The sequence below is a fragment of the Lupinus angustifolius genome, chromosome LG03, assembly GCF_001865875.1.
Source record: "Lupinus angustifolius cultivar Tanjil chromosome LG03, LupAngTanjil_v1.0, whole genome shotgun sequence".
NCBI lineage: Eukaryota > Viridiplantae > Streptophyta > Magnoliopsida > Fabales > Fabaceae > Lupinus > Lupinus angustifolius.
The window spans coordinates 23,868,144-23,879,992 of record NC_032011.1 but is presented as its reverse complement, the minus strand read 5'-3'; the positions used below and the strand labels follow the sequence as shown (position 1 = coordinate 23,879,992).

Here is an 11,849-nt window from a genome sequence, read left to right as displayed (position 1 = left end):
ACACTGATAATTTACATTTAATTCATTTATTCATATTTTTATTCTATAGTATCATAAGAACAAAATAAATTACTGTATGACCTCCCCTAGTATATCTATACAAATAAACTTTCCCAGCCTATGACCCCAAAATAATCACATGTGCTTTAAATACCCTCTTGCATTTAAGACACTCACATCTACCACATTATCTGGTGCTGACTATAGACTAATTGGCACCGTCCTAATATATTGCTTACAATTCTATATGCTTAGTTGCTTACAATAACTCATAAATGTGTGAAAATAACACATACCAGCTATATCCTAGAGTTTTATATGTTATGACTAATGCTTATATTCAGCACCCCATGCACTTGAAAGGAAATGAATTCTATTGTTCTCGAACTAGAAGAGTAAGATGAACTAACTAGTTGAATTTAGGTCCTTGCTGCAAAATTTCTTGTTAGAACATGAAAAATATATTTAAATTACTATCCAAAATCCAAATTAAGCACAACCAAATAATACACAAACAAGTCAGATAAACTGCACTGCCATTAGCACATTATTTTTTTAATCTATAAGGGAATCAAATACAAGCTTATTCCCTTTAGCTACAAATGGCTAATACCAGAACTTAAGAATAATATTGCACGTGTTGCTATTGCTCCCTGGTGTAGCTGCTCAACTCTTGGAAAATGCATTCTTTTGGCGTCTCTTGTCTGTAATTAGAATTAGCAACATGAGGAGGACAAATCACTGTACTAGTACTCTCACACCAATTAGTACTTTGGCTACAATTTGCAGTAGTACCTATAATCTTATCTGTGAACATATCTTCCCCGTAGAAGAATTCAAACCCACTTAAACTGCATTGTCCTTGCACCATGTCATTTCCTGAAGCCCCTTCAACACAGTACTGATCATTAGTCTGTGGAAATTGTACAAGGTTGTTGTTAGTTGAGTTCATGCAACTAGAAGAGGAAGAACCAATATGAACTTGTTCTTCATAAACTTGTTGTGATGAGTGATGATGACAATCTGCGAATTGAGGATTCAACACTTCATCAAGAATGGGTTGATAATCATCATTGTATCCCCCTCCAAGCTTGGCAAGCAATTTTCTAACTGATTCTTGGTCATTGAAACTTGGACCTTGGTTTGTGTATGGCAACGGTGGTGGTAGCACTGGCATCTGCGGCCAATATAGCTGTTGCTGAGTACCATTTTGAGGAACCAAAGATGAGGAGGAATCACCACTCCCTCTATTGTTTTCTTGCTTAGCAACAACACCATTGCTTCTACTATTACGTGCTTGTTGTTGTTCCTTACGGTGCTTCCCCAAAAGCTTCTTCTTTAGCCTCGTGTTCCAGTAGTTCTTTATATCGTTGTCGGTTCTTCCTGGTAATTGAGCTGCAATCACTGACCACCTAATTTCATGTTCATCACATAGTAGGGTGCATCAATATTCATGCAAAATCAAACCCAACTCACTTAAGCTGTCATGTGAAGAAAACACATGATTAAATTATATACGTAACACGTTGCACTAAACCAATACAATGATTTCAGATAGAAGTTGTCACATATAGTCAAGCCTTCCCCTCATATCTAATGTAACCTTGATTCGATTCTCAAGTTTCATTTTTTTAGAGGATATGCAATGTCTACTATAAACTATGAATCAATAAGGAAAACCAAAACACTTACCTGCTTCCAATACTAATGTAAAGGCTGCAAATAATGTTGTCTTCTTCTTCAGTGAAACCCCCATGCTTGATATTAGGGCGAAGATAGTTTAACCACCTTAGACGACAACTCTTACCACATCGCTTAAGGCCTGCTTCAAAAATGAAACCTTAAGATACCCAAAGAGGAAAAAGAGAAGTGCATATAATTTTTTGTAAATCAGTCACAACTACAAAGGGTTAATTAATTGATGAGTCATGAGTGTGTAAGATATACAATACCTATCTTTTGTGGCAAAGCGATCCAGTTTCCTCCGGTACCGTGTTTTTCTATGTAGGATTTGAGCTTAGCATCTTCTTCTGGAGACCAAGGACCTCTCTTCACGTTTGCTTTATCACAACAAGGTGCCCTACCCATGTTGTTGTTGTTGTGACTTTGGTTCTAATTGATCTGAGTTTGATTGATTGAATATAACACTTCTCTCTTTGCAGTCAGAAGAAGATAAAAGTAAGTGAAAAGAGTTTGTTGATTAAAAAACTGGAAGGGGATAAATGAAACATGATTATTCCAAGAACATATCTCAACTTGCTAACTATTTTTATATAAAGGTGTGTGGCAGAAAAGAAAGGTATTTTCTATTTTGTATAGAAAATTCAAGAAATTCAGTACTGCCAGAATAGGAGAATAAGGTTTGTTGTTGTTGTTGTCTTTCTTAAACAGGAATCAAATATTTTGTTGCACCTTTTTAAAGTCTCACTCCACTCTTACCCTCGCTGTCCATCTAGCCATATACGAGCATGCGTTTATGCTTCAAATTAACCTGGTTTTGATGGGTTTATGTTGTTGTTGTTTGCACTAATGTTATTTTTTATTTATAAAAAACAAAAGTTTTTTATGTCAAGTGAGAGATACAAGATATTTGCACTAATGTTATCATATTAATGTTACATTATTTTATGTGGTAGTTCTTTATTTGCTCATGTTGAATAAAAGATTAAAAAAGTAAACAAGAAATTAAAGCAATGTAAACCAAAATATTTCCTGTACCAAACATCACCCTTTATACTTTATGTGTCAAAATTTTGATGTGAAATAACTTTTATATTTTTCATCCTCATATTTTTTTAAGAGGATAAATAACAACAATAAACAAGCATTTATATCAGTAAGTGGTTTAAGTATATGAGTTGAACAACATTATAATATTTTATCATAAATTATATTTATCAATAAAATATTAATATCTAAGTTTCTCTTAATAATTTTGCCTATAGTTTTATTATCTATCTCTTTCTCTTTGGACTTATGAGGATTTCTACCAATCTCTTTTATACATATGCAATTTGACATTTTTTACAAAAATATTTAAAAAAAAAAATCAATTATTAGAAATATTTTACAACTTTAATGAAGAGCTCAAGTTCATCTTATTATTGAGTTTGCAACCGTGGTGTTCTAAAATTGGAAGGTTATAAAGTTTCCAGAAGCAAAAGAAACAGGGCATTATAGGCATTGAAAATAGAGAATAATGTATCTCCTTATATAAGGGGATAACTTATCTCATCTAGCCAATAAAAATGTGACATGTGTGTTATTTTGTTTATTTTTTAAAATATTTTTATTAAAAATGATAAAACATGACACATGTCATAATTTTACTGGCAGGAGGAGATAACTTATCTCCTCATACAAGGAGATACTCCATTCCCAAATAGAGAATATGAGGAAAATGTATAGGCTTTTCTTCCTCTTTGGTTGGTGAACAAACTAATGACCCACTACACAACAAGATACTACTAATAAGAAGAACGCCCTCAGTTTCAAGGGCTGATCAAAGAGCAACCATTATTGTTTGTCCGTTTCCCTTCTCTTATATACAACTATCAGTTTCAATTTTCAAACCATTAACATAGCATAAGTAACAAAAAACGAGGGGGGAAAATACTATAGCAAAAGTTTTATATATTCCATGCATCTTTGTCGATAAAATTGTGGGGAGAATGATTTTAGGATAAGTCATAAGTTTGTAGGCCTTATTTTTTGGGTACCGGATGATTTTAAGATGAAAGATGTGAATGAATGAGGTTGAGAGTTCGAGTCTCACCTATAACAAAAATACTAAGATCTAACTATTGCCAATAAAAAAAATATGGATAATACAAAAAATATAAGTGATCTCATTCGGTAATTTTCATTGGATAGGAAATGGTTGGGGACATAATTTTGGGATTGTTGCACTTCATTCATGTTGTAATATGTTATATTGATGAAGTATTGCCCTTAACAAATTCAGAACAAGGCTAAATAAGAAGGAAATAGCCACAACTGCTATGTATCTTATTTCTTAGTTGTGCTTGTTGACCATTAATCATCTTTTGAACTATAAGACAAATATGGAGTCAAAAAAGTAGTAATAAAAAAAGAGGACAAAGATAATAGGAAGAAAATGAAAGGGTCGAAAAGTTATGCCCAACAATCCCGAAAACATGGTGTAGAAGCAAGCTATCTTGCAGTTCAATGGTAATAATTAAATAATTGAAGTGTAAATTACAAAGGTCTCAGATGCCAAGTACCAAGTATAGCAGCCAATAACATATATATTTTATGTTGAATTTTCCAAGCTTGATTTGACATACATGCATGTTTGAAAAATCAATCATTTCTTGAAAATTTCAATAATTCAGCATACAGCTAATGGCAACTTCCTCTCTAGGTTTTACTATCTTTTATGACCAACTTAAAAAAGTATATTTTCTGCAATATTAGGTAAACAAAATTGTATCAGAAAAAGAGAGAGAAAAAGATTATGAACCCAAATTAATACCCATCCATGTAGGGTGTATAGGCTTGTAACCTTGTATGCATGCATGCATGCAGAGAATGTAACAAATCATGTTAAAAGCTGGTTTTGTAATAATACGGTTTATTTTAACTATAAATCATGCACCAATTATTTATGCAACGTGTATGGGTTGTATTCCAGTTGAAAAATAATGAAGATGGGTATGCTAATTAAAAGTTAGCTGATAAATGTACTTAAGCACATAATTCAACTTAAATTAAGAATATAAACTTGACTCAGTGACTGAGTCATATTCTAGATCAAAGAAGCTGGTTCAATTGTCATAAAGTGACTGATTTGGAATATTGGAGGGAGAACTTCCATTGAATACAACTTGGCAAAAATATTAAACTTGTTGCAAGTGATTCCAGAGTGGGATAGTTTGACTTTTCAAGCTGATTTGCTCTAGAATCATTAAAGGCAAAGATAGTTTCGATGACATAGTCAGAGATAAAGCACATTCTGTTGGAGTTAAGATCCAGTAATTAATGGGATAGGAGTGATTCAAAAAATAAAGAAAAATAATTTTCAAAATGACATTTATCTTTTTTTTTTAATAATTAAATTAGACTTTTGTTATTAAAAATAAAGGTAAGAATTTATGTTTGTTTCTCTATTAATTGAGAAGATTGTTAGGATTTAGATATATGACTCAAAAGACTAATATATTAAGTGAGAGATTCTCATGGTTTAAGTAACACATTGAGTTTGGAGGAGGATCTGTTGTCCCCAATCCTATCCTTAACCAATCACTTAAGTATAGTTTGTTATTTATCCAATATGGGACTCCTAACCAGAATCTTTTTTTCATTGATGTGATGATAAATTATTGTATAATGGCCAAGGTATTTAAAAGGTTGATATACATTAATGAACTAAAATTATATGAGAATGGTTTAGATGTAGTTTGGACAATTGTTTTTTGACCATGCAACAATTTCTAGTTAGCTTCATGAGTTATTTCTCAATTAATTATATAATTTTTGAATTAATCGTTGTTCTTTGGCGTGAATTTTTTCACCCACTACTCAATCTTAGTTTAAGGGATCAATTTCTAATACTTAAGTTTCCATATCTCACCCACACTTAAAATCTTAACCAAGGAACCAAGAGAGCTAATTCAAGCTAAGTGATACATGTTTAATCTCTATTTAATGCGATGTAGGGTTTGAGTCTTTATAGATGGAAAAATTCTTGCTCCGAGGGTACCCTCATAAGTTATTTTATTAGAAGAGAGTTCTAAAAGCAACCACAATGGTTGTTCTTAATATTATTCTTAACGGAATAAGAACATTCTTGCTTTGTCCTCTATTGTGTCGTTCTTATTCTTTTACTTTTGTTCTTAAATAAAAATAATTCTTGATTGTTCTTAACCAAGAGAAAATGAGGAGAGATGTATATTTTGTGAAAAAAGGTAGATGATGTGATACCCAAATAAGAATAAGAATAATGTTTATCATTGTGGGAAAAAAATATATGTTATTCTTATTTCATAGTTAGTTGTAATAAATTATAAAATAATATATGAGATCCAAATAAGAATAAATATGTTGTTTGTAATTGTGGATGATCTTACAAAAATCTCAACAATTTTAAAAGTTAATCCGTTAGAAGGCTTATAATAATCGACCATGTATGTGTGCGTTTGATGAATTAACAACAACAAAAGTTATAGACTAGATAAAGAAGCAAACGGAGGCTTAGAAATGCAAATTTAGGTCAGGGCTTGTGAGTAAGCCCATTTATATTGATCGTGTTTATTATTGCAACTTGACAATCCCATTCATTATAGAAACAAAATGCTTATGTGAGTTTGGTTCATTAGAAGATAGATTGTACGAGAACAAGAATTTTCTTCATTATACACTTTTAAGATTTTAACATTATTAACATATCATACTCTCCCTCTCATCCTTTTTAATTTTCACATTAATATATATTTAGTTTATGTTTTTTTAACTTCAAGCAATCCATATTCACATTTGAACAAGGACAAATCAATCCATATTCATATTTGACACGGATATTCTTACAATTAGGTCACATTCGAATAAGATTTCTCTTAAATATAGAACGGAGGGTACTATGAAATAACAAATAAAAAATCATATGCAATGATAGATGTATCCTCTTAAAATTAAAAGAGAACAAAAACACTCTCTGATTCAAGTAATTCAGTTAATTTCAATGACCCATCCATTCTTATCTTCAATAATACCCGTTTGAATTCCTAAAAGGGTTGAGTTCAGCTCTTGACAAATGGTTCCAGAGCCTGTAATGTATTCCACCCTGCATATATATAACATAATATTTCAGGAAAATTTGAACAGATTAAATAAAGATTAATCATATATCTACAGAAGTAGAGAGTATTTTGAAATACATAATCATTGGAAAAAATATAAACTCTTGGTTATCTTATAGAACATAGAACTTCTATATAATCCGTTACATATTACATAGCAATTCATGAATTAGTATCATGACTTTACCTTTTATCCTGGTATGTGACACTCCCTACAGGAGCAACACCAACAGCAGTACCTGTGCAGAAAACTTCATCAGCCTCAATCAACTCATCCACTGTTACTGCACGCTCTTCTACCTGAATCAATTTGTACAATTCATAATAATAGTTCAAACACAAAAGTAATATAGAAAAAACTCTAATGGGTAGCATCTATATGTGAATCTCTATTAACTGTTTTGATCAGGCTAAAAACAAAAAAAGTTAGGTGTGTTCTTGTTAAGAAGTAAGTCTCATATCTTCTGTCTCATTCTCCTAGGCATGGTTTAAATATTTGTTGGGCTACTCATCTCATTGTCAATTGGTTTTGAGATAAACTTTAATATGATATTAGAGCATAATGCTTATTAGGTACTAATTTCACGTAGATGTATAGCAGTACCTGATAGCCGTGATCACGAGCAATTTCAATGACACTTTTTCTGGTAATTCCAGCCAGAATGGTTCCATTGGTAGCAGGTGTTAAGATGTATTTGTCCTAGGATATTAGAATACAAGTAAGATTGGCTGGTTGCAACTATATAATGTCAACAACTTTCCTATCATAATATCATTGTTAAAAATACACATCAATCAATGTTTACCAAGGGAAAAGGGTAAAATAATTGGAAGAATACCTTGGCAATAAAAATGTTACAAGAAGAGACCTCCTCCAGATTTTTCTTGGTGGCTGAATCAAGGTATAACACATCTGAAAACCCTCTACTCTTGGCTCTAATTTGTGCCATCAAGACCTATATTTCAAGACATGGACTAGAATTGAATACTCTTAACAACATCATGCATAGGGTATCATCTCAATTCCTTTCCAAATTAGTTAGGTTTATGCTTTTAACTCCATGTACTAATATAATTATAAATACATGTATGCTAAATCAAATTATAATGATATCAGTCTGCTAACAATTTTCATACAGTGAAATCGACCCATCCAATTCATGACATGAATTAAGGAAAGTTAGTACAATTAACCCAATTCCTAATCAGATTAAACTTCATTCCACAACTAAAAGAAAATCCATTAGCATTTTGTACTGGCAGTTTTATACATGAGATAAATGCAGTGATCTTTATTTGATTTCAGTTAAAGACATGAAAATTGAAATACATACCGGTGCATAATTAGAAATGGTTTTAACACTTCCAGTACCACGGCGAGAAGCGCGATCATAATCCTCCTCCACGAACAAGTTGAGGGGTGCCGAACCCTCCTGCATTGCAAATACACCATTCAGGAATGAATGTGAATTGAAGCAATTGGTATGTTGAATAAACGAGCAAATGTAAATAAATAAAGGTTCACTAACTTTGAAATAGTTGCGAACAGGGGAAGCATATATGAGGAAAGTGTATTCAGGTGAAGGAGCCAAACCCAACACTGGACCAGTTCCTAAGAGCAGAGGTCTTAGGTACAATGATCCTTTGCCCGGAGGAGGAACCTGTATTAGAAATCAAAGACCAAGAAAATGAGTGTGAATTTCATTCATTGAATTGAATGAATTGAATATTGAATTGATAAAATACAAGATTACATGGAACCATTTATATAAACGATAGAAAAACTAACTAACCCTAACTAACTCTTTTGTTCTTAGAAGCTAATCATTAGAGTTAGAATTAACCCAACAATACAATCTCACATATTCACATACACTATTATTTACATGATACTATATATTTCAACAACTAGCTTAGTTCTTTTACATTAATCATTCCATTCTATGTAATAGAAAGTGAAAGGAAAAGTGAAAAATCATACCCAACGCTTATTTGCCAAGACAGTTTGTTTCAAAGCATCAACAAAGTGATCAATAGAAGGGGATATCATGCACATTCTCTCTGCTCCATTCTGCATTCGAATTGCATTTTGTTCTGGACGGAACAGCAAAAGCTTCCCATTTTCTTTTCTGTATGCTTTTGTGCCTTCAAATAATCCCTGTTGTTTACAATTCCACAAATATGTGATGCATTGTAATATCTCGTAATTTTACTTCTTATAACTTAAATTACAAGTATGAGCAGTGAGTGTAAGTGTCACTTCCCAAATCACTTTATATTTCAGTTGTTGTTGTGATTCATCATAAAAATATTTATAGAGTCATTTTCTGCTCATCAATCACAACAATTGACATATATAAAGTCGGAACTAAGGGTGCAAATTTTTTATTATTTTAGGGTCACATTATATTTATTATATCTCCCCTCACATTCACGAATTACCATAGTCACATAACGATACTTTTTTATTCTAATCAATTATAACAAGTGACACACAGAGATACAGATAACTTCTAACTAATCATGCCGAGTGACATATAATGAAGAGAAGAAGATTACCTGGCCATAATTGAGAACTCCAGCTGATGGGCTAAGCTGAATGTGACCATAAGGACTGAGCTGTCCTTGTCCAAAATTCTGGGCAGATGAACATTTATTAATGTACATAAAATCAGTTGGCATTAGTCCAAATCCAAGACTGTCCCAGTCCACATCAGCATATTCTTCCCCACTGCAACTATTGTTTGTTTTAATAGTAATAAAAAGAAGAGCAGAACGTGTAATTAATTAAGGTACATTAATTCATAAAGATGAGGACAACTTGTGTATTAAAATATGAATTATTTACCTGTAAGATGGGAGGGGGAGGGGGAGGGGGAGTGGAAGAGAGGAAGAGGGATGAGATGCATATCCATTGTAAGCTCCAATCTGCTAAGTCACTTGTATTATTTTTGAGAAAAAAATTATGGCGTGTAAAAAATTTATACATTATTATTGTATTATTTGATATTCATATTTAATTACTTTAAACTATTCAAAACTTAATTTAAATGAATAATATAATGATTGTGAATAATTTTTTATACTAATACAACATATTATTTGTTATACTCATTATTTGTTTGGGTCATTGGAGATTACACATGCTTATTCTATTTGTCATTTGTGTTATTTGCTTAATACTATTATTGGTTGAATAAGACAAAAAGTTTCATTTATAAATGAAAAGTTAACAAAAATTAGTTAGCAAATATTATTTTTCTACTTATCAACATTTTGTTAATGACTCACCTCACTCAGTATGATTAAGCTTTGGTTTTTGTCAAGTAACTATCATATCTAATATACATTTTTTAACTTAAAATGTAGATCTTATACAATGACTTTGAATACAAAACTTAAAAAATTAATTCTTTTGGGAACACGTTGTAAAATAAAATTAGGTATCACTTTTTATTATTAAATGTTTTAAAACGTCACTAAATTAATTTTTAAACAACTAATATGATAATATTGAATACTTTTTTTAAATAATCAAAACGATATATGAAATTTGGTGACACCGAACATCTACATACATATATCTAAATGGATTATAAAGTCTCTCAACCAAATAGTGGATTTTTTCCCTTATTTACTGTAAATATTGAAAGTGGCATACTTGATCCATCACCATTAATGAAACAGATAAGGAACTAGGAAACAAAGATGAGGTATCTGTATCAGTTTATCAACATAGCTGAATAAAATCATTCTGACTGGAAAAAATTGTTTATTTGATTCGGCTATATACCATAAATCTATATGAAAAAGAAACAGATTTTTGAACGAATATAATAAATATATAAAGTATAGTTTTACAAAAGATTATAGATAAAGAAAATAAGAAAGTAAAACATTGATCACCTTAGAAGAAGAAGAAGAAACACAACAAGCCTGATGAAGCAATTTCCTTAAACTTGAAAATCTTTGAATCATCATGGTGTTTGATTCTAACTTTGAGAGGAAATTTTGGTGTTTCAAAGCTCGATCGATAAATGAGTGTAATATTCAATTAGAGTACACCCACAATAATGGAGAGGGTGGGATAAGACATAAAAGGATAACTACTACAGCTTTGAAATGTGACTAGCAATTTTGGCACGTAACTTGGTTTATATATATAGTTTCAGATTTTCAGGAACACTCCATATGAAACGAAATCTAGAATACAAATTTTATATTACAATTCGAAGAGGATAGGAAGCACATTGTTGGCATTGACATCCATACTGCCCCGTCACCTTTCCATAATATCAATGTCTATCCAACACCTCGCTATGCACATGTTAATTAAAAAAGGGTTGTGTTAATTAAAAAAGGGTTATGTGCATGTTTTGTTGGGATTGTTATTAGTTTCAAAGTAACCATACAAGAAAGAAAAGAAAGGAATTGAAAGAGCAAAAAGAAAAGAAAATATTGAATTTTTATTATTTGGATTGAATTATGCACACGCAAAATGCAAAGAATTTATACAAAGGAAAATTGGAAGTTGCTTGAAACTCAAGCTACCATTTAAAGTAAAATTAATCCCAACGACCATAACCGAAAACTATCTAAGAATGAGTCAGTTTCATCATTAACACCCTCCCTCAAGTTGGAGAGTGAATACTATTAACTCTCCGCTTGGGTATAAGGTAGCAAACGTGAAAAGTCGGATATGGAGTTAGGAAGAACCACCAAACTATTGAAAGAATGATTGTTTCTTTTCTTTAAGAATAATGCTCAAGGAGAATACCATCTTGGTTTATTGGCATGATGAAATAATTTTACTCAAGAATAACAAGAGAAAAGTGAGATGAAATATGAGCAATTTTGCTCAAGAATAACAAGAGAATAATATGGGCAATATTTGCCTCGAGAATATTGAGAAGAATTACGAGAAATATAGACAAAATTTGCTCAAAGATATGAAGAAGAATTTAGAGGAATGAAGAATATGAAAATTGTAAAAAAAAGATTGATAAAGAAAGAAAGACTAGTATACTGATT

General features: G+C 31.4%; 2 protein-coding genes across 3 annotated transcripts; both read right to left on the bottom strand.

Annotated features, from left to right (window-relative positions):
• Nucleotides 366–2,378, bottom strand: LOC109343841 (transcription factor RAX3-like). The gene is made up of 3 exons (XM_019582326.1): nucleotides 1,953–2,378; nucleotides 1,693–1,822; nucleotides 366–1,412 (listed from the first exon to the last, which is right to left on the bottom strand). Exons 1-3 carry the CDS (start codon nucleotides 2,086–2,088, stop codon nucleotides 644–646), a joined length of 1,035 nt encoding a protein of 344 aa, XP_019437871.1. The 5' UTR covers nucleotides 2,089–2,378; the 3' UTR covers nucleotides 366–643.
• On the bottom strand, nucleotides 6,648–10,995 carry LOC109343839 (branched-chain-amino-acid aminotransferase 2, chloroplastic-like). 2 transcript variants are annotated; one of them, XM_019582324.1, is made up of 10 exons: nucleotides 10,725–10,995; nucleotides 9,667–9,749; nucleotides 9,378–9,549; nucleotides 8,800–8,976; nucleotides 8,348–8,479; nucleotides 8,153–8,251; nucleotides 7,658–7,774; nucleotides 7,423–7,518; nucleotides 7,006–7,118; nucleotides 6,648–6,802 (listed from the first exon to the last, which is right to left on the bottom strand). In XM_019582324.1, exons 1-10 carry the CDS (start codon nucleotides 10,797–10,799, stop codon nucleotides 6,688–6,690), a joined length of 1,179 nt encoding a protein of 392 aa, XP_019437869.1. In that variant the 5' UTR covers nucleotides 10,800–10,995; the 3' UTR covers nucleotides 6,648–6,687. The 2 variants fall into 2 exon arrangements, with proteins under 2 accessions (XP_019437869.1, XP_019437870.1); XM_019582325.1 differs by having other exon boundaries at nucleotides 9,667–9,746; nucleotides 10,725–10,994.

Excerpts from the sequence above, each read along its gene's own strand:
- LOC109343841 (XM_019582326.1), bottom strand. The coding sequence starts at position 2,088 with ATGGGTAGGGCACCTTGTTGTGATAAAGCAAACGTGAAGAGAGGTCCT. Across the intron at positions 1,823-1,952 it reads CGCTTTGCCACAAAAGATAG|GCCTTAAGCGATGTGGTAAG; the intron begins GTATTGTATATC and ends TTTTTGAAGCAG. Across the intron at positions 1,413-1,692 it reads TACATTAGTATTGGAAGCAG|GTGGTCAGTGATTGCAGCTC; the intron begins GTAAGTGTTTTG and ends ACATGAAATTAG.
- LOC109343839 (XM_019582324.1), bottom strand. The coding sequence starts at position 10,799 with ATGATGATTCAAAGATTTTCAAGTTTAAGGAAATTGCTTCATCAGGCT. Across the intron at positions 8,252-8,347 it reads CTGTTCGCAACTATTTCAAA|GAGGGTTCGGCACCCCTCAA; the intron begins GTTAGTGAACCT and ends TTTGCAATGCAG. Across the intron at positions 6,803-7,005 it reads GTCACATACCAGGATAAAAG|GGTGGAATACATTACAGGCT; the intron begins GTAAAGTCATGA and ends ATATATATGCAG.